The sequence below is a fragment of the Ahaetulla prasina genome, chromosome 2 (genome assembly GCF_028640845.1).
Source record: "Ahaetulla prasina isolate Xishuangbanna chromosome 2, ASM2864084v1, whole genome shotgun sequence".
In the NCBI taxonomy this organism is placed as follows: domain Eukaryota; kingdom Metazoa; phylum Chordata; class Lepidosauria; order Squamata; family Colubridae; genus Ahaetulla; species Ahaetulla prasina.
Window position 1 is genome coordinate 117,588,133 of NC_080540.1, and position 23,083 is coordinate 117,611,215.

Genomic DNA, 23,083 nt, shown 5'->3' on the forward strand with positions numbered 1-23,083 from the left:
TACAATAGCTGCCTCTCGCAGCCGGAGACAATCGATCAGCTCAGCCCAGCCCTCTTCGCGGGAGTGACATCATCCCTTTCCAAATACCAACCGGCACTGCCATTGGCTGGCCAGGTAACTGAGCTGGGCATTTCTGCTTTTCCCCCCCACCCACCCTCCGCCCAGTGTCTACTTTGCGGCGGCGGCGCTGTTGCTCGTCCTCTACACACGCCCAGTGCGAGCGGCCGCCCGGCACCAGCAAAGCAAAGCGGCACCGGCCGGCCTCTTATTATTAGAGTTCGCTCAGGTCTGCGCTGCACGAACGGTGAAGCGCTGCTCCCCGCCGCAAGGCAAAGCGAGGTAAACAACCGTCCACATGCCCTGGGCTTGGGGAGGGGTGGGATGGGATGGGATGGGGGGGCGATGCGGAAGCCGAAGCTCCGGGGCTGGCGAGGCGGTTCCCGGCCGGGGCCGAAGGAACTGCAAGCAGGAGGGTCGGGGGTGGGGGTGGAGGGAGGGACGCTGGATGACTCTCTCTGTCTCCCCCTGGCTTGGCGCTTTCGGGGGCTTCGCTTGTGAGAAGCGGGGGACGGGCGGGCAGCGTGGTGGAGAGAACTAGGCGGCGGCTGCCGCGCGTCTAGAGGCGCCTCGCTTGCAGGTGCAGCGGGAGACCGAGCCGCGCCTTGTTTGAGTGGATGGGTGGGCTGGGCTGTTGGCTTTGTTAAACTGGGCAGTTTTTGCACGGCTTCTTTGCCTTCCGGCCGAAAGGAAAAAGTCAGGCAATGGATCCGGAGTCTCGAACCACGCTCGCCTTTGTGGCTACCCCGTTGGGGGTGGCTGGATGGGAGGGAGGGAGGGAAGAATCGCGTTTTAACCCCCGTCAGTTTTCCATCCCGCCTTCGTCTGCCTTGGTTGCTGCCCTGCTGAACTTAAAAAAAAAAAAAAAGGATGGTTGTTTGTTTGCCATCTGCGTTTTGCGGCTGGTTTGTTGGGTGGCTTGATCCGGGGTTACTTTTTAGAAACGGAATTCAGACGGTCATCAGGGCTGAAAGGGGATGGGGTCGGTTGGAAGACGCTTGGCGGAGAAATAAAAAAAACAACATAACCGGACCGCCCGAACAGTCCCCATCTCGAAGTCTCCATTTAGAGTAGGGAGGGGGGTCAGAGGCGCGGTCGCCGGTCCGTTTTCTTTGTTAAGGGAGGGGTCTACAGTGGTAATGGGCGGCAGCCTCGCCCTATGCTGCTTTGTTGGAAAGAATAGTTCTTTTTTGTTCCCCTCCTTTTTGAGTAAATCTCTTTTTTAAAAAAATGAGAGTATGTATTCCCACAGTTAAAAAAAAAACACAAGCTGATCAGAATTATTTGCTCATTCACCAGCATCCAATTGATTTTTTTAAAAAATCTTCACATGGGCTCTTGCAGCTTCCATGAAACAAAGGAGTTGTGCTCTTCTGGGAGAGAAATATATAAAGGCACCTCTAGTCTTTGCCCTTAAACTGGCGATAGGTGAACATTTTGTATTAAAAATAGAGTCCCTGCTCCTCTGAGTTGGAGTAAGGGCTGTAGTAGCTAAATTATTGTAATGCTAATAACATGCTGAGTAGAATTGAAGTAAAATGAGGCTCTTAATGAATTAGCAGTTCTTAAAATGATGTGAGCTGTTTTAAAGAAGAAGAAAAACACTCTGATGGTTAAGATAAATGGATGCTTCTTTAACCTCATATTTTCCAGCTGGCACATCTGGAGGGCAGGGAAAAGGTGCCCTAACTCTGTTGCCAAAGAAACAGAATGAAGGATTTTAAAAAAGCGTTGATGAGGTCAAGAAGGTGGGCGATGGAAAAGAGGCAGTGTCCAAACAACTGGTTTTAGATAGTGGTAGAAAAGAGAAAATGGTTTCCAACTTGAACTATTGGCAACAGATGATGGGAAAGGTTATAAAACTTAATTCAAGAAGGTCATGTGAAGAAACACAGATATTGAAATTGATTGTGACTTAAGTGTAAGGAAATGGTGCTGCAGAGAAAGAGATCCACTAAATGCACTCTGTTTGCACTGAACAATCCTTTTACTAGCTCTGTTTTGCATCAGCTCCACTTCTCCCCACCCCCCACCCCCCAAAAAAGACAAGAGCTAATGCTTGGGAGTTGTTCCCACTGCAAGAATCAAACATATGGATGAGATGGTTCAGCTGACTCTTTAGTAGAGGCAAATGCAGACTCTTATTGCCCTTAAGTTCCTTCATGGCATTGAGTAGCTGTGTTCTCCCAAGTGGGCTTTTGGACCCAGTTTGCAAAGCCAATTAACACAGACTAGAGATTAAATGACTTTATTTGTGCAAATAAAGTGTGGCAGGAAAAATGTTCCAAAGCTTGTATACTCTAAGCCTTAAATAAGCTTAGGATGGATTCTTGCAAGGAAACAAAATTAAAACATTTTTTTCCCCCTGTACGGTTTTGTCCATAGACACTCATGCCCGTGTAACCTCTCAGTTGGATTACTGCAATGTGCTCTACAGGGGGCTGCCCTTGAAGAGCATGTAGAAGCATGTGGTGCAGAATGTTGAATGCAGTTGCACGGGTAGTAAATGGTGTCAGATAGTCAACATATGTAACACCCCTGCTGCTTGAGCTGCCTTGGCTGCAGGTCTGCTTCCAGGTGCAATTCACGATGTTGGTTATCACTTTTAAAGCCCTTCATGGCTTGGGAATGGATTACCTAAAGCAGGGGTCTCCAACTTTGGTCCCTTTAAGACTTGTGGACTTCAACTCCCAGAGTCCCTCAGCCAGCAAAGCTGGCTGAGGGACTCTGGGAGTTGAAGTCCACAAGTCTTAAAGGGACCAAGGTTGGAGACCCCTGACCTAAAGATCCATCTTCTCCCAGTGGTTTCTTTCTGTCCAGCTCAGTCTGTTATGGGCCCTGTCAGCCAAGGAATATTTGCTGGCAGAGACCAGGAGACCTGTCTTCTCTGCTGCAGCACCATTCTCCCCTCTGAGATTAGGATAAGCCTGCCTGTCCCTGCTGGCCTTGAAGCCCTGGCTATATGCCAAGCCTGGGGCCTCCAGTGGAGTTGTTTTTAATTATTTTTGTGGCGTATGCTGCCCAGAGTCACTTGCTGAGACTTCATCTATGGAGATTCATCTATGGAGTCATCCACGTCATGGTTGTCCCAAAGGTGCTTTTTTTCAAGAGGCAACTGGCCTTCCTTTGTTTTCCCTTGAAGATGTTTCACTTCTCATTCAAGAGCTGCTTCAATTCTGAAGTTGTTGAGACTATAGAAATAGGACGGATATAGAAATCATACCTATCCTATCCTTCCATTCCCCTCCAGTACCACCTTCACAACCAGTGGAATTTCTTGGATAAGAAACAAAACATTTTGTTGTTCTTCTGCAAGGGGGAAAAAAAAAGTCCAGTTGCTTTTTGAAAAAGCACCTTTGAGACAACTGTGACCTGGGTGGCTTGAGACTCTCCACAGACTATAGAAATAAAATAAAATGCCATAAATTATTAGGTCTTTGATCACAGTGATGTTTGTTTTTGCTGCCTCTCTGTTCTCACCACAAATGTTAATAGGAACCTACAATTAACTTGTTCTCAGCTTATCTCTTTCCTACGGAAATTGTCTGTTCGCTCCCAGTTATCTTGTTCAGTAATGGGCAGAACGATCGTGAGTGTCTTTTCCTCCTCCAATTCCAGCTGCACATGGAACCATAACAGCTTCCTCCCTTTTTATTCCCATGTATTCTATTATCTCTGTTCCCCTTCAGAACTCTTAAGCTACAAGGGCCTCTCGTTGCCCTTTCTGAATCCAATCTGCAAAAAGGTCATGGCTGAAGGATAGCTAAGTAAACTATTTCAACAGCTGGGCAGAGGAGGGAATAAAATACATTCTTGAATCAAGGGGGATGGTGTGGTATCTTGTGACCCTGGTTTACTATGTGTATAAAAAGCTTTATTATGTTAATTAAAATTGCATTTCCACATGATATTCTCTAACTTCTGCATGTACATTCTGTACACTGAGGAGGTTTTCCTGTGAATTTTCTTAAATTTCTGCCTTCTAACTACTTAACCGATTTCCTTCAATCACTGGTACATTTGCCAGATGCCTTCCCACCCACCCACCCACACACACACCCCACAGCAGCTTTCTTCAGTCTTGGCACATCTTATCTCTAGAAGTAGCCAGGTTCGCTGGAAACAGTGGAAGGTGCATTCCCAACACATCTACCCAGCATGAAGATCAGGAAGTCTTCTCTTCTTGTATGCTGTACTAACAGTTGCTATGAATGATCCCAAAATGCTTGGGTGCACAGGTTGACCATGAGGCTGATCACTCAGATGAGAATTGGGGAAAATAAAGAAAACCAGGGATGATGTATTTCTCCTTTGGATAGTCCTAGTTATATAAGTGTTGCCCTTTGGTTACCAGGTTGACTTTGGGTACTTGGGTTGGCATGACAGTTACTAGAGCACATATTAGTAGCTAGCAACTAATGTATTGTAGCTTTATAAAGTAGCTTTGTATTCTTTTTGAAAAGCATTTTACTAGGATGATGGGCCAAAGGAGCCCAGAGATATTCTGGTAAAACTAGACAACAACTTTATTCAACACAATTTCTCGTGAACTAGTAGAGAAGATGACAATGTGGGCTGGACTATGTTAATTGAGACTAGAGTTGTTGAACACTTATACATCAAAGGAAGTACTGAGTGGCATACCACAGGGCTCTGTTTTAGGCACTGTGCTATTGAACATGTTTATTATTTAGATTATTGTTTTAAAAATTGTATTATCTTTGCAGATAATATTAGGGGGGTAGCAATGTCTTTGGAGGACAATTTCAAAACTGAATGGGATCTTGTACAATGGAACATTGGACGAAATAAAAAAAAATTCAGTAGAAACACATTTATTTAAATTTAATGGCTGTGCAATGCTAGTGGACTCTGGGCAACATACAAAATTTAAAAATCATAACAGTGAGAAATGTTAAATCAAAAGGCAGCCCATGATAAAATATTCACAAAACAAAGCCCACAAAACAAAAGAGAAGAGCCATTAACAATGAGAACTGTCAACCCCAGGCCTGGGACCAGTGCCAGGTTTTTAAGGCTTTCCAGACTCCTAGGAGAGAGAAAAGATCCTTATCTCTTGGGGGAGGGGGTGCAAATGCTGTTCCAGCGGGTGGGGGCTGTAACAGAGAAGGCCCACTTGGTAAGTCCCACAAGATAACCATATTTAATGGAGGAGACCTGAGTGCACCTGCTCTGTCCGCTTCAATGCACTGGGCGGGTGGAAACTATTGGAGATAAGTGGTCTCTCAGATATCCAGGCTCTGTGCCATACAATGTGAATGAAAAGTGTTACATTTAGGTAGGAAAATCAGAGTATAGTGAAGGATGACAGAGACAGACATAGAAATATATCTGAATGGCAGTCATGTACCCTGTTTCCCCCAAAATAAGACATCCCCTGATAATAAGCTCAATCGGGATTTTGAGTGCATGGTAATAAGGCCAAGCACTTATTTCAGGGTTCAAAAAAACATAAGACAGGGTCTTATTTTTGGGGAAACACGGTAGACTATGGAACAGGTAAAGTTGATCCAGAAGACATGGCACATGAGAATGGTTTAAATTATATGGGAATAGATTTTGGTTGGACATCAAGAAAAATTTCCTAAGCTGGGAAGGGAAGAGATTGCTTTGGGAGTTTCAGGAAGGGCTGGATAACCTTCTGTTGGGGCTTTTATAGTTGTTGATTCATGCATTGGATGAGAGAGAGCATGGGATAAGGGTGATCTCTTCCAACTCTGACCTTCCATGATTGTGTGATAACTGCAGCCTTGCTTATTATATCCTCAAACCAAATTAGATCAGAGATTAGTTAAGGAAACTTGTCCTGCTAAGCTCTCATTTGGAGTGCTTTGTGTTGAAGGGAAAGATAGGACATAAATGTGGTGTATTCTTGTCTGTCTGTGTATGTATAGTAGTTGGTCCAAGCAGTATATATGCATGTGCTGTGAGTGGTTTGGACTCCTTTCTGCATTAAAGTTAGCCTGAATCTAATAGTTGCTGATTCTTGTTGTAAGTAGTGATGTTTCTGCCTTATTTCATAGATAGCGATTCACAAATTAGCAGAGATACTAGGGGCATAAGTAAGATCAACACTAATCTAGGGAACTTGTGTTGTGGGCCAGTTATTAAATTTGTATGCCTCTCACAGATAAATATGCATCGATGCTTTCTGGGGTAACAATAAGAGAGAAGAAAAGCTCCCATTTTCCCATTCAGTATCGGCAACATTGTAGATTTTGGAGGGGCAAAGCCTCCTGATTCAGAAAGCTATTTTTTTTTAATTTGCATTTATATCCCGCCCTTCTCCGAAGACTCAGGGCGGCTTACAATGTGTTAAGCAATAGTCTTCATCCATTTGTCTATTATATACAAAGTCAACTTTTATTGCCCCCAACAATTTGGGTCCTCATTTTACCTATCTTATAAAGGATGGAATGCTGAATCAACCTTGGGCCTGGTGGGACTTGAACCTGCAGTAATTGCAAGCAGCTGTGTTAATAACAAACTGTCTTAGCAGTCTGAGCCACCAGAGGCCCTAATTGCTTCTGCCTCTACCCACCCACCCGCCCCATATATACACACATTCGTGTTCATATATATCATAGGACAGTTGAGTCAATTTCTTTTGCCATGTTCTTTTTATAGGTAGTAGTACTTAGAGGAGGGCAGAAGTATGAATATGCTTTCGATCAGGGGTCTCCAACCTTGGCAACTTTAAGACTTGTGGACTTCAACTCTTTGCTGGCTGAGGAATTCTGGGAGTTGAAGTCCACAAGTCTTAAAGTTGCCAAGGTTGGAGACCCCTTCTTTAGATAAAAATGAATCGACTGTGTGTATAGGAATCTAATTTCAGTCTTTTAAACTGAACTTTGACCTGGGTCCATCTGTTTTTTTTGGAATGCAGCTCCTGACAGTGTGGCATCTGAATGAGGTTGTTTACCCTTGCCACAGCAAGCTGAAAGTCACTTTGCTCTGACGTGACCTCCCTAGAAGGTGAGTTTTGTGGTACTCTAGCTATTTCAGATATGAATATTATTGTAAAAGTCTGTGACAATAAAGTAAGGATAGTAGTACCGGTGAACAGATGACGGCATATTCGGATTTCCTTGTGTGTTTTGTCAGTACTGACTTCAATCCCATTTGCATCCAGTGTCATCTTCCACAATCAGTAAGGAAGATAGTCACAGTCTCTCTCTCTATGAGTCTTCTTGGGTATCCAGCCAGAGGTGGGTTTCTGACCAGTTCTGGAGAACCGGTAGTGGAAATTTTGAGTAGTTTGGAGAACTGGTAGTAAAAATTCTGACTGGCCCTGCCACCATCTATTCTCTGCCTCCCAATTCCCAGCTGATTGGGAAGAAATGGGGATTTTGCAGTATCCTTCCCCGGAGTGGGGTGGGAATGGAGATTTTACAGTATCCTTCCCTTGCCACGCCCATCAAGCTACACCCACCAAGCTATGCCACACCTACCAAGCCTCACCCACAGAACCGGTAGTAAAATTTTTTGAAACCCACCATTGGATCCAGCAGTGGGTATGGTTTGGGTCACCTTGGTCGTGCTCCTCTTTTTCAGGACCAAAGTGAAAACCGCAACCTGCCAAGCCATTCAGACACATACCACCCGCCTGGAGCCTGTGAATGTGAAGATGGATGACGGTGGAAGAGCTGCTAGCGGAGCCTCAGTTTCGCAGACCAGTGGGGTGGCAACCGCTAGGAAGGGCGTGCCAACTGCTTGTCCCCCTGCTACCAAGCAAAAGGCCAGCAAGTCATCCCATCCACCAAACAAGGTTCCCAACAAGAAGCAGCCAACGGCCCCTGTAGCTGGTTCTTCAATTCCTAGTGGAGCTTCCAGAACACTTGGAAATGGACCTGCTCGGAAGGCCAACATGCAGCAGCCCAAGCAGCCGGCATCCAAGACTAGTAACGTTGACAACTTGTCTGCTAGAGCGACAATGAAAAAGGCAACAGGGGACAAGGCAGGTGGACCGAAGACTTCAGAAAAGACGGCTACAGAGAAGGAAGTGCAGCAGAAACCCCCAAAAGTGACCACACAGCCCATAGGTATGCTTGCCTGTTTTTCAGCATGGAGTAATTAATCCTGGACTTGATTCATTCCTGCATCTTTGGAGGATGCTTTTAGTCATGTTTTTCAAAGTGTACGAAGTGTTCTAAACCAGTGGTCACCAACTGGTGGTCCGCTAGAAATTTTTGATGGTCCACAGAAAGATTATTTGCATTTTTTATACTGCACTAAATACTATTTATCTTTTTAAAAAAAATCATATTAGTGGTCCGCGGGATTTAAAATTATGAATTTGGTGGTCCCTGAGGTCTGAAAGGTTGGTGACCCCTGTTCTAAACTTACTGTTGTTTTTTTATTCGGAAAAAAGCTTTGAGAGCCGTCTAATATTAGTGGTTGGGAAGAATGCAAGAACTATATGGATCTCTTTTCCTAGATCACTAGATACTGGGATGGCAAAAGCGGTATTCCCAGCAATAAACTGTTAGCCATAAGACTAAAATTCTGAGGATGCCGCACCTTCTCTATTTTCTCTGATGCTTCTCTAAAAGCCATGATTACTGTTTAATCCTGTGAAAAAGAAACCCTCCCTTGCCCTACATTCATTAGATAATTCTTGCATGTGTTCATTGCAAGTTGTCAATTAATTGTTAAGCTGTTGCCTTTTTTTTTCTTCCATCAGCATCTAAAGCACCTTCAACAAAGCCCAGCAGAACTGAACAGACTAAAACTTCCAGGTATTGGCTTTGGGTATCAAGTTTAAGATGCACCCGTCAAAGAGTTGGGATTTTAAATGTTCTGTATGAGTGTGCTGATTTGTGCAGAAATGCCAGGATTTGAGGTTCAAAGCAAAGTCTTGGTGGAGGGAATAGTTGTGAAATTATGGTGGGAGCAATTGTTTGTACATCAATATAATGCATTCCTTCAGACAGGTCAGGTTGGATACATGGAAAGCATACGCATGTGTCCTATTAAAGCAATCCTTGTAGTGTATGAGTGTCAAGAGCCGCATGAAAAAGTGCTGCTGAGTTTTGTCCAAACCAGTCCCTTAGATTTTGAAGCCATGATGATGTTCTTCTTCCTGGACCTCATTTGCCTTCAATCTTTCCCTGGAGGATTAAGTGAAGGATGCTGTATTTTTCTGGGTGTCACATCACATGTCCAAAATATTCTAACTTTAGCTTTTTAATGGCTTTGATGATTTCCCTTTGCTTTCCCAGGCGTCTTATCACATCCTCATTTGTGATTTTGTTTTCCAAGTTCCATTTATTAGAGTAGGTATATTGGCACATCTGGGAAAACCTGAATTTGAGAGTTCCGGGTTTTCCGTCAGTAAATCAAAATCCCCAAAACCATCCCCTCACTCATCAGTCCATCACATGGTCCAATCAGCCTCTGTCCCATCTTGAGACATCACTCCAACCATTCCTTCTCCAGATGCAGGATTGTCCTGACCTTGACTGAAAGGAAGAATGCTATTATGTCTAACTATATTCCCTCTACTAAATCCCCCCTCCTACTTTCCCACACACAAGAATGTGGCAGCATGGCAGCGTCTGCTCTATTATGGCTTCCAAAGCTGACAACAGCCGTTTGTAAATCCACATTTCAAATGCTTCTAGTTTCTTCAGCCACAGAGGCTGATTTTTAGGCCCTGCACATGCAGAAGGATAGATATGGTACCCCTTGTTTTACCTCAAAGCAGCTGTCCAGAAGTAGAGGGAATGTATATTATCCCTTTGCCATGATTAGATCACATCCTCGCCCAAATGAAATCGACAGTCACCCTTTTGGATTATACTGCAGTCTTGCCATGTTAGTTGAAATTCCTTTTGGCCTGTGACAATGAAATGGACAGGATGCTTTCCAGGGGATAGCCTCTGCCACTTGGGGTCTGGACCCTTGTCCTTCCTGTGTCTGAGAGTGACTGGGGAAGAGGGGCTTACGTGAATCTAGGAAGTAGTCAACATTATTAGGGGAGTGGGGCTGCCAGTAGTTTGAAAGGTGGGGAGAAAGAGGGGCTGGGGTCAGGAGGCAATAGGTCAGGCAGGAAAACCAGGATTATACCAGGACCACATGTGACGTTCCAATTAAACTGATTTATTGCTCATGCCTATGCACAGGAATCTAGTCAACTAAAGATTAGCACTATTTTGGCACTACAGTAGATAAAAGTTAATGGAATTCAAGGGAGGTTGGATTTAGTTTGAGGCTACCTAGAATCTCTAGGGGTGAGCTCCCATTACTTGGCCCAGCTTCTGCCAACCTAGCAGTTTCGAAAGCACGTAAAACATAGAAAAATAGGGACCACCTTTGGTGGGAAGGTAACAGCGTTCTGTGTTCCTTTGGTGTTGAGTCATGCCAGCCACATGACCACGGAGACGTCTTCGGACAGCGCTGGCTACTCGGCTTTGAAACGGAGATGAGCACCGCCCCCTAGAGTTGGGAATGACTAGCATGACTGTGCGAGGGGAACCTTTACCTATACCATCTCTAGGCTGATTTCTCTTTTGACTTTGCCCCCATGTTCTGCCACTCCTTCTCTTACACAATGCTTCTCAGCACCAGCCTTTTGAAATGGCATCCTGGTTAGAATTCGATTAGCGCTCTCTATAACAGCCTTCTACAAACAGGTTAAAACAGAGTTTTTTTCATATAATGTTTGAGGAGCGACACCACTGATAGTTACGTTTGTTTATATTTGTTTTTCTATTATGTTATTTTTTACTTTGACAGATTTAATCATATATATGTTTAGCTGTGCACCAGTATGAGATCTTAATTAGATTATGTAAGATATAAATGAAATAATTGGCTAAACACTAACTTAGTGGTACGGTATTTAGCCTCATAGTCTCTAAAGTATTACAGTCATTCTGATAAAGAAGGAATATGTAGTTTTGTCACATTTGGATTCCTTAGAGAAGCCCATCAGATTAGCTAATTCAGCCTTCCTGCAACTTGGTGTCTTTCAGAAATGTTTCTGACTATAGCTTAGAATTCTCGATCAGTAAGCAAAACTGGAGTGATAATTAACACATCTAAAGGGCAAGTTAGGAAAGACTGGATTAAACCACACCCTGAACTGTATTTGGGGTTGTGTTAGTTGTGTAGAAGTGAGATGGTTATCTGAAAGAGAATTCTCAGTCCAGCCTTAAATGCCAGTCTCGGAGAATGCAATTGGAAACAAAGGTTTGGGCAGAGATCAAACATTCTGAAATTTTACTTGCTCCAAATTAAAGATAATTGAATATGCACTCTGATTATATTGCTGCCATCTCACATTTTTAGCCTCAGCAAAAATTAGAAGGAGGAGGAGATGGGTGAACAGTAAAGGAATAAGAGTAGGTTAGAATATATGCCAGATGCATGGAATCTGAAATCACTCCAGTTCAGATACTGAAAATAATTGGAGGAAATGGCTCCATTGCTGTTTTGTATTTTTTTTCTCCCTTGCCCCAGTTTATTTGAATACTGGAAGATGCCATCTGATGCAAGAGGGAGGTGGGTAGCTAGAAGGAATATATTTCAAGCTATTAACAAAAATGGAAACATCCTGTCTGGTTCTTGATCTAATGGCTGAGATAATTGAAGGTTGTTGTTTTTTAAAACTGTAGTCCTTTTCTCTTTACTTCAAGTGTTAAAAGCTGGTACTTTTCAGGATAAACTTGGCTCATAGACTGAACTGGCAAAAGTTTCAAGTGCATTTGTATTGAGGCACTAGATTGCTGAGACAATTGTGCCTTCTATGTTTTCTAAAGATTTGGACAAGGTTTTCTGCTGTGCATAATTGTTTGCTGTCTGTTTCAGGACTTGGTTGCCAGGAACAAAGAATTCAACCTCATCCTCTTTAAACAGAACTGCCACTAATGATAAGAATGTGGGCAAATATAAGGCAACACCACCACCTGCTGGTCAGGCCACATCAGCACAGCAGCAGAAAAACACTCTGGCAACACAGAGAGGTACATAGCTTATGGTCACAACACAAATGCCCCATCTGCCTTACCAAAACCTGAACTTTCCATGTCTAAATGGGAAAGGTCATACTTCACAGAAATATTAGATACTACAGGCAGATCATGATATAAATGTTTTTTTCAATATTTTTATAGCGATTTTAGTTTTCAAAACATAGTGCATTATTTTACAATTCAAAGATCATAACTCTCTAAGATCAATCAGAATTATCTACGTTGCAAATGAGTATCAGGGCGGCAAAGGGTAGCTTCACTAAGCACACCTAGTAAGTTCTTGGCAGGGTTGTTCCACCGTTTAGAGAATTAGAACTATGTTTCCATTTCATCATTTTCCCCTAATGCTTTCCAATGTGTTTTACTTCAGCTTCCATAATTTCCAGTCATAGTGGCTTTTGTTGGCACATAGCAGGTTTTGTTGGTTTGGCTTCCGAAGAGATTGTGCTGAATTCTGTGGCAGCCACTTGTTATGGCAATACTGTGCCATAACAAGTGGCTAGCAAAATCACAAGTGATTGGAATAGTTAATATTCCATATCTGGAGAAGTTAGGGAGGTCACACTAAGCATTGAATACTTTAAAAATAGCAGCTTATTCCAGAACAGACTTGGGGCCTGCCAAGTACAAGGAGAAAAAAATTACATCATCGGTAAGCCCATTGAGAAAGGTAAGCCACTGAAGCATGACCACTATATTATTCTTATGATATGATATGATATGATATGATATGATTATGAACGAATCAGTTCTAAAATGGAAGATCGTGTTCAATTGCCAGGGAATATGAACCTTAAAGCAGAAGGGCAGAAATGGGCCTTAGGCTGCTGGAGGGGGTTTCAGGTATTCTGCATAGATTACATGTTAGCTTTCTTAGTCCAAACAAATATGTAAGATGTCTTTTCTTACTCCAGATGCCTCTAGAGCTGCCACAGTTCTAAAGGCCAAGGTTTCAAGCTCCAACTCCTCCGTGAAGATGACACCTGCCTTAAAGCATCCAAAACACTCGGCCTCCAAATCACAATCTGAGCAAAATCTCGGAGAGAAGAATGTGACTGCACCTGTGAACAGCAGGTTTGCAACGAAGAAATTTTCAGAGCCCAGTAAGCCCCAAATTCCAGCCAAGGCAACTGGTGGGAGTCTCCATCCAACCACTGTTCCAAGAGCCTTTGCTGCTTCTCCCAAATCTCTGCCGCCTCCAGGCAAGAAGCTTCTGAAGAAAGATAGTCTTTCCAGTCGTGAGCAGGTCTCCCCGCAAAAGAAGCCTCAAGAGACAATTGCCAAGGAAGGGAATGGCAAGAAAACCATCAAGGAAGCAGAAAGTGCTTCAAACCAGGATACAAAGTTTCTAGAAAAGTTGGAATCTACAGCAGCAGAAGAAACTGTTGACCAGCCACTCTCCCAGGAGACTGCAAACGGTTGCATAAAAGTAGTAGGGATGGAGCAGATGGAACCAGGAGACTTGGAAGAAGGCAGAGCTGAACAGACAAACATTAATGCTTCAGAAGAGCTGCTTCCAGCATTCCTTGAAGCACCTCTGGTCTGCCCTGGACCACAAGATATTGGTATATCCTCTGTTAGTGAGATGCCTCACTTGACCGCTCCTGACGTCCTGGAGGTATATTGTGGTAGTGATGAAACACATAATTTAGAGCCAGAACTCCCCTGTGAAACATCTTCTCCCATTCAGTTGGAACGTTCTCACCAATCTTCTCCAACAGAAACCTTATGGCATGAAGAAGGAGGCATGGACTCTGAGCATCTCAGAAAACAAGCATCTCATTTTGATGCTCCAGTGGCTATTGAGCAGCCCCATTTCTTGTGCAACCCTGACACATCTTCTCTTGATGTACATCGTATTTCAGCAACATCCTTTCCAGCTGAGGATTCCCAGATTTTAATAAATGAGTCTATTCCTATGCTCGAGAGATCTCCTTCTTCTGAGTCCTTGACCTTAGAGTCTGAATTGCTTGAAGAGACTCAAACTATAAAGCTACTAGTTCCAGCAGAGCCACAGGAGGATCCCAGTCTTTCAGCAGAACACTCTCTTTCAGTTAGCCAGTTTGATCCTACCTTAAAAACTGTAACGGAGTCTCTGGCAGCGAGCCACAATGACAGCATTGAATTGGAAATGGTGAACAGGGTATTGAATTTGTGTCAGAACTCGGAGGAAGAACTGCAGAAGGAAGTGGTATCTCTAGAGGTAGGAAATGAAAGCCCCCTAGATCTTGCAACTAAAGATAGTCAGCTTACACAGAAAGTCGTCACTTCTCAGCAGATGGAGGATGTGCATTGTGTCCCTATTCATGCTGAAAATGAAGAACTAATGGAAGTTCTGCAAGTGGCAGATCATTTAATAATGGGAGCCACTACTCAGTACCAAACCCGTCTCCCTGTGTTTGTGGCAGCAACCTCAATTCCTACACAATTGCCTGGAGAGCCTTTTGAAGGCTATGATGATCAGTCTAGCAGCTTAGATGAATATCCCACCATTGGAGAACTTGAGGATGATGCAGTCATTCCAGAAGAATGCATGAGTAATGTGAAGCAAGAAGAGGCCACCCAATACGAAACTCCAGACTTCTTGTTTCATCCTTCAGGGGAGCTCTCACCAAATAGTGGTATTGCTCAGCTGTCAATGCACAAACCTCAGACCTTGCCTTTGAAGAGCTTGGAGTTGTTACAAGAATACCCAACTGAGTTAACTGAAATGCCAGAGTTGCTGTTAAGTAGTGCAGGGCTGAAAGCTCTCTCCCCAGAGAAGGGAGGCTCATCTTCCAAATCCAGCACCTTAAGTGGGCCTGATCTAGCAGGGAAGAGCAGCAGTGAAACTAGCACACCTGAAGAGCTACGGGAGTATGACAGTAGCTCTGGAGTTGAGTCTAAGTCAGATGAGAAACTGGAACAAACTTGTCATCAGCTCCTGAGTCCCTTGGAGGACCTCCCTGGTGAGCTTGATCTGGGCATCCACATGGAAAAGGGAGATGATGAGGCAGAGACCCTGCCAGCCGATGAAGTCCTTGGAGATCCACCTACTGAACCCACTGTATCCTCCGAGGAGGAAGCCGAACTGGATGCAGATCTTCTGAAGGAAGCAGGCTTTCCCAAAACAGTATGCCTCTTGACATCACCTCTCCCAACCAAGTCACATTTGCCCCATTCGGTAGACGAGTCTGATGAGCCAGGTTCTGGTGATGCTGGCACAGAAACCCCAGCCTCAACCAACTCTGCAGCTTCCTGTGATGTTTTTGGTGCCTTCCATCTCCATTCAACTGACAGCTGTGGCAAAAGCCCCGGCCTCTCTTCCCTGGACAGCGAAGAACATTCCACTGAGGGCACTAAGGAGACCTGCAGCAAGATCCCCATGGATTGGGAGCAACACTTGCACCTCACCCCAACGCCCTTGAAGACTGGAGGGCATGAAGAAGAACCGTCACAGCCTTTCCCTGCCGCTCATAGTCTGGCTGCAGGTAATGTATAGAAATCCTGCCCTGTCTGTGTTGGATGGGCCAACCTGTGGTATGTTAATGTGCAATAGTATCCTGTAGGAAATGGAGATGGCTTCCTTCCTCCTTGTGTATCTGTTCCATCTGTGTCTCTAGCCAAACGGGCATTTTCTTGTTTTTGTGTGTCTTAAAATCTTTTCTCTCAACTTCTTACAGACTTCTTTTGGGAAAGTTGTGTATATTTTAGTGCTTTTCTTAGTGGTGGTGGTGATGGTGGGAATAAACTTCTTAGCCTTTCAATATGTAAAATAAAGCATCACTTTGTCTATCTGATGTGGCCTGTATTGTTTTTCCAGGGAATCTGTCTTCTCCACCTACCTGTCCATACCACTTGCAGTTTTTAACTTGGAAAGAAGGGTGCCAAATAAAGTAGCTGTAATGATTGGTTTCTGATGTCCCACCAGGATGCTGTGGGTATTAAGAAAGAAAATAACAAATAGTATCTAGAATGCAAAAAAGAAATCACGGGGTTTGCTGTATATGAACTGGACAAATATATGAGTGGCATATGGGAGAAGCAAACTTTATTTAGAATATATGAATAAGTATCAGGAAAGTTTGATCCATGAGAATAGCCTGAGGTCCTCATCCTGCTCAGCAGCCATGAGCTCCCGGGGGATGTCTTCTTTAATTATCCTTTGGTAAAGGTTCCTTTTTGCAATTTCTTCATGCCATTGGATTTTGCATCTTTTGGTGTATTGGGCTCTGAGAACATTTAGAGAGCAGAACAGAACAGGGACTAAGCAGCATAATAGAGTTAAGAGTTCCACAAAATGCTTTGGCTGCTAGATGTCTTATGGGGCTCACAATTAATTTGAACCAAGTTGTCCAGCAGTCTGAACCTGCCTTTCCTTTGGAATCATGCACGTTCCTGTGTTTAGGCGAATATCCTAACCTGGGGTGGATTCATTAACATACTGAGCCAAAACCATACATGCCATACTGAAGTTTAGGATAACACAAACCCAGCCATAAAAAGCATATTTATTGTCTATACCCTAGAAATCAGGGCTAAATTTAATAGATTTTTGATTGAATGTTAAGAAAAATATTCCCACAACAAAAAGAGATGAGCATAAGAAATAAATAATTGAAACTACCATGATACTACCATTTGTTAAGAATACCCTACTTTCCTGGAATGAATGAAAGATTGATTGGGTTAAAAGTCCCTTGCTAATTAACCAAGGCAGATTTCCTTTAATGAAATCTTAGTCATTACATGTAATAAATGATCACAATTTTTCTATAGGAGATAGATTGCATCTAGATCTTTTCAGGCCATAGATGCATTGGAATAGCAGGAAGGCCATTGAGGAAAACTCACATTGCAATTGCCTATCTTAGCATGTTTGTATGCTGAAAGATTCCTGGATTCAAAAATGATTCAGCTCTGATATCTGCTTTAGTATTCATAATTAGATAAATAATTTCGGTTCACTAATCGGTTTGCTAATAGAAGCTGAGAAACAAATTAAATCCTCAAGTCCTTCAACTTCTCTTTGCTTCATTATTGCTGGTTGATTGATTGAACCTGGACCCAAGCAGTCTATAGATAAATTCGATCTTGATAAAATGAAGTTTTAATCAGTCCCGAGAACCCTTGCATCTCTCTCTGACTCTGAGAAAGTTTGAGGTGATCGATGTGAACAGTTCCTAGGAGGGAAAGTTAGCCCTAGCAGTTCTCATTCATAGCCAGTGGAGCCAACTAGCAGTACACAAGCATGCAAAAATTTATCTAGTACTGGAGACATGCCCCAATACAATCTCTGAACCCATTTTAAAATGAATTAGTTGGGAAGACAACATTTATCAGCCGAGCATTGGCACTAAAACTGCAATGGAATGTATTTCTTGCAAATCTGAGAAGCATCTCCTTTTTTTCCCCCTTTAAAACCTAGCCTCTTTCCACTTTCCCTTTTCTTTTTTGTTCTTGTCTGTCACTTCCTTTCTGTCTGTTGTGACCACTACCAATCCTGAGGGCCATCCTTTCCAACCCAAGCTCCTTGCCCTATTTGTAGGTGACAATGGGGCTGGCTTGCCCTTCCCCTGGGATCCATGTCCATCAGAGATCCTCTCCACTATCTATGAAGTAGAAAGTGGTGCTGAAACACCTGGCCCAGATGAAGAGGATGGGAGCCGTTGCTTGCGTGCCGCCTCCCGAGAACAGGCTCTTCAGCTAGGAAACATCCAGGCTACAGTCGTACAGCAGCTAATCAGCCGAGCCCTGCTCTTCCCAGCAGAAGCACCTCCTGGGGCTGTCAGTGGGAAGGGGGCCGTGAACAGCGAAGCAGAGATTGGCAAGTGGACAGAACTGATCTCCCCTTTGGAAGAATCTCGAGCCAGCATCACTTCTGTGACAAGCTTCTCCCCAGAGGACATGTCATCCCCCCATGGGGATTGGACTGTGGTAGAGGTAGAATCCTTCCATTGATTACTTTCCCCCTCACAAGTTATATATACAAGGCATTTTTTTGGAGGTCATCCAAGTGTATCGATTAAATGTCCAGGAAGGGTCGAGTATTAGCTGACTGGAGATACTGCTCTCCCCTTAGTCTTCAGCAGCTAATAGTATGAATAGTTAAGCACTTGTGAATCATAATTACTTTTGCCCCAGGCAGTTTTAGGCCTTGGATTGTTTTTGGTTCAGCAGACTGACCAACCTTTCATGTTTGGGACTTCCAGGGAATATGTTTATTTCCAGAGGGTAAGGCCCATCTTTATTTAGTCATAATGTGATTGTGCCAATTATTGATATCACTATCTGTCAAACATGATAAAAACTAAATCTCCCCCCCCCCATACTTTGATAAGCACTCCAATATTCTTCATTAATGAAAGCTATCAATAACAGAAGATGCTAGTGGCCCTGATTACTGACACCTCCTCATGGAAAGGTATCAACATTTGGTTGCCAGGCTTCCAATATTTGATTATTATTTTTTTTGGGGTCATAGTAAACTTTGACAAAGTTTACTTTGACCAAAACCGAATTTCCTGGCAAAGGTGTTTTACCTCGAGAAGTTTTTTTAAGGAAGTAGCATCTCAAAATGTTCTGCCCACACAATACACTTAGGATGAGACCTAACAGATGAATTTGTATATTATCAAACAGCCTCAATTTGCACAATATGTTTGGTACAAGGACATGGATTAGTTCAAAAAGTAGCTTAAATGGGTTGTGTGAATGTAGTCAGCATGGAAATTTACAAATGAGGACATCAAGTGTTTTTGAATGATTGGTGTATCTACTATTTAGAATGTGGTTACTCTATGCCTCTTGTCTACTTCTATGAAATGGACAACTCAATAACATATGCAACCTATACAGTGGCCGGAAGATACCTTGGATTCAAAGGGAGATGTACTTTAGCATCCTAAACAAGACTAGGTAAGAAAAGGCTGCTAAAGAATCGGTTTTGGAATTTTTTTTCAAAGATGCAATTTTCAGACCACTTAAATTTATCAGAAATGGAAAAGTTTAGAAAATGTAGCAACCAAGTTTCATTTTGATGCAACAGAGTCTTATACTTGCTGTAGCCCAAGCTCCATGCTAATGTAGCTGTAGGCCACTCTTTTTTTTTTTCTTTGTGCCAGGAGTTATGCCTGGCCAAGTAGAGCTGTATGTGTGTCATTTTGAGGGGTTTCCTGACTTGATTGGGGCCAATGCAGTAGTGGGATGAGGAACGTCTGACACAACTCTTAAGTTGTGAATTTCAATTCCAAGCAGCCTCTGTCAATTTGTGTAACTGTTCAACGTTAAGACATTTTTCAATAGCATCTAGTCATAGATTGGCAGTGAAACCATGCTAGTTTTGCTCTGGCATTTGTTAGTAAGAGTAGTATGAAACTGCAGCAGCATGAATAGATAAACTGATTCCATCACACAACAGTAATTGTTTAACATTCCCTTTAGCCCTGCCATTTTTTTTTGTTACCACATTTGAGTCTACATTAAACTGCCTAAATTCAGAGCAGAGTTCACTATCTAAAAGTTAGGCTGCCCTTCTAACCTACTACCAGATAAACAATGTGAAAAAGCTTTTTCTAATTGCCATATTTAAAAGAGGTACTGTACTCATGAAGCTAATCTGTTGCAATACTGCTTCTCTCCTGAAAACTGAATGTGAAATGTGTTTTTAAAAATGTTAATCTTGGTAACTGCCATCTTCCTATACCTGCCTTCCCAGTAGTTCCACTAGTTAACATTGATATAGAGCCTTATTGTCTGTAACAAAGTATTGATGTGTGCAACTTTTTTTTGTAACGTAGCAAAGTGTGATAAATTAGATTTTTTTAAAAAATAAAAATAAATTTGAGGTTATTCTGCTGGCCCTCTTTGAACATTGTTTGTTTTTTAATAGTCAGAATGCAGTGCAAATTTGGTTACACTTTTAATGGCTCAGGGCCTCTTGAGTCTACCTAAAACGAAATAGTTGATTACTTGACTAATTCTTGAGAAGCCACTCTGCAGATTAAAAGTTCTGCTGCCGAATCATAGCTTTGTTAAAAGATACAGGTCAGGTCTACTTTTGTGTAGAAAACAAATGGCTAAACTGCAATGGCTGTAACTGTGCTTTAAATTCATAAAAATTCTAGGTAGGCTTGAAGAAGTTAACAATCTGAATTTCCAATGCTAGGTACTCATGATTGCACAGACATGTGGAATTAAGTCTTCTTCCATGGCGGAAATCTCTCTCTAGCCCTTTTTCACTTAAGCTGCTGTACAATCGTAACAAATGTCACTTGCCAAACAAAAATAGCTGAGATAGTTCTAATTTTTTAACTGGGATTAGTCCATGAATCAGAGAGTAAGGGTGAGTTTAAAAGATTATACCAAACACACTAAACTTGATACAGCATCTCCCCCTCAGCCTGCTGATAGTAGATGAGTATCTTGAACTGCAGAGGAATGGACAGTACTGATAGTCCTTGACTTGCGAACTTTTGACGTTACAGAGGACTCCACCCAAAGATAAAACCCAGTTCCAAAGTTTCAATGCCCTGCCACATGACTGCATTTTGGCGCTTGGCAACCGATCCATCTTTACAGATGTTCACAGTGCCCCATGGTCACTGCAGATGGTTACAATTTACGTTTTTTGCCATAAAAGGGGGTTTATTTCTGGGTTTTGGAAAAAATGTCCTGTTAGTGAACAAGAGGTCTGCTTCACCACCACCACAAAAAAAGATGGGGTTGATGATATGGGTGTACCGCTCTACAATCATTACAACTTATGACTCTTAATGGACAGAATCCATTACGGTTGTTAAATACAGTACGGAAATATTCCCATCTTTCCTATCCACTTTCCTGTACTAAACTATATTGTGGTAACCTTTGCCTGGGACCGAGAAGTTTTCAGCCTTCCATATGTAAATCATTCAACAGGTGATATTCACATGTAGCTTGCAAAACCTAAGTATTTTTGCATGTTCTGCTACTAATTTTGTGTTCTTTAAAGCATGTAATATGCTATGCATACTTACTACATAACCTTTTAATCAATTGGTATTCTCAGTGAAAAGCTCTCCATAATGAAATAGGAAGTTGTATCATGTTTCCCTATTCCTTGCCTCCCCCCCCACCACAACAAGATTGAGCACTGTTACTTCTGAGCTGAGATACCCAGAAAGTTCGGTTCAGAAAGACTAAATCTATAGTCTGTGAATTACAAGTCAGGCTCTATTAAGGAAGATTGTTGGTTTGTCTGGCTGCTTAAAAACTGAATCCTGTTATGTAAGGAACAAAGAACTGCATAACCAAAAAGTTTATTCTACTCCAGCAAGGGCTCATTATTGCCCACGGTACTGTTCAAACACTTGAAGGCAATTTCTCAAGATGGCTGCAAACACAACCCTACACCTGAAGCTGATTTCCTATGGTAGCTTAACAGGCATATGAGATGAGTTGAAAGCTTGGAGGACGTTTGAGAAATGAATTATATGTTTTGAAGTGGAGTTTACCTTTAGAGGCACAGCAAAGGTATTTATTGGAAATCTTTGCAAGAGATGGCATCAGCCCTATTATTGTCTGCATTGAAAAATAAACTCATGAAAAGGAACATTAAAAAATTCTGCTGGATTATATCATAGATATGCCCAAATCAGCATCCTATTTTTGCAGGCAAATGCTCCAAGACAATCTCCCACCTCGCCCCCAACATCCATGTTCTGCTTCCAAGTTGAAAATTCTTTTAAAGTTATCATGGGGCTAACTACAAGGAAGAGTCCTAGTCTCTCTAAAGGTGGTACATTTTAGGAAAGGAAATTCAACCAATTCATTGTAGCATATGGTAAAGTAGTTCTGAACAGCAGAGACTGTCCATCATTACAATTAGATGCCTCTGTGTAATTTCGGAAAGAAATGCCCATTTTTTTCCATCCCACAGAAAATTAATAATTTTTGTCCTTCTCTAGTTCAACAAAAAGTTGCAATGTTTTCACCTTTCCAACATAAAGGATAACTCTTTGATCAAGTTGGCTACTTAACTGTTTTTGTAATAAGGCATAGCATGGTGCAGGGACATCTCATAGAACCCCCAAGTCAATTACTATATATCCAAAATATTCTTGCTGAAGTAAATACACCATTATATTAATTGGGATAAACTTCTGCTAGTTCTGCATTTATACACAATGCGCACCAGCAACTGAAGTTCTGTAGATACTCATAATTAATATCCAGCACACCTTTTTAAATGTCAGAAAGTGATTTTTTTTAAAGATAAAAGATAGGTTACTTAGGTGGAACCAAAGATGGACACTTAACAGGAACACCCAGATGAACTAGAGATAAAACTATTTTGAGACTAGACCCATGTCCACTTATATGGGAATAAATTCTACTAAACCTGAGATTATCGGGGGCGAGGGAACAGAATGCAACAATAGATGGTCCTAAGGCAATTCCAGCCCTTGTTATTTGCACATGGAATATACCTTATTCAGAAATCGAGCTTAAGCACAGGTGCAGTTTGTTAGATTCATATTCCTAAAGAGCCACCATCCACTTTTATGTAGGAAAGTGAGCTTGGATGGTATCGTGGCTTCACTGTGAGTAGTCACATTCGATCAAGGTAGCCAAGATTCACTTATCAAAGATGACCACCATCCAACCACCACTCCCCAAATACCTCTTTCAGCATTACCCTGAAATGAAAATAGTTCGGATGCAATTGTGCTGACCTGAGACTTAGCCAATGCAAGGAAGAAACCTTTGTAAGATTTTGAGCAGGTAATCTCAAACATTTAAAATTTTCTGCTAATGATTACTATGCCTTCAAAGGTGCTATAATAAAGATTTGCATATATCATAAAGTAGCTTCCTCTGTGGAAAAAAATGGATGAAATGAGTGAAAAAATCAACACGTGCCCAACTCACAATTCAGTAATAGATCTTTGGTCAAATCTATCATTTCATATTTTCAAGATTTTTTACATTATGATTTGAGCACATGAAGAAACCAAAGTCATTTTCATCAGTGTATGATAATCATGAGTATTACATATTAGTCTTAAGTC

The 23,083-nt window shown here is 42.3% G+C and overlaps 1 protein-coding gene across 2 annotated transcripts; it reads left to right on the forward strand.

The window, feature by feature from the left end:
- Positions 1-200: 200 nt before the first annotated feature.
- LOC131191479 (uncharacterized) lies at positions 201-22,796 on the forward strand. Of its 2 annotated transcripts, XM_058169665.1 has the most exons (7): positions 201-339; positions 6,965-7,053; positions 7,633-8,120; positions 8,762-8,816; positions 11,890-12,044; positions 12,968-15,523; positions 17,581-22,796. In XM_058169665.1, the coding sequence occupies exons 3-7, from the start codon at positions 7,706-7,708 to the stop codon at positions 17,991-17,993; spliced, it is 3,594 nt and encodes a 1,197-aa protein (XP_058025648.1). In that variant the 5' UTR covers positions 201-339; positions 6,965-7,053; positions 7,633-7,705; the 3' UTR covers positions 17,994-22,796. The 2 variants fall into 2 exon arrangements, with proteins under 2 accessions (XP_058025648.1, XP_058025649.1); XM_058169666.1 differs by lacking the exon at positions 17,581-22,796 and having other exon boundaries at positions 12,968-15,904.
- Positions 22,797-23,083: the final 287 nt, after the last annotated feature.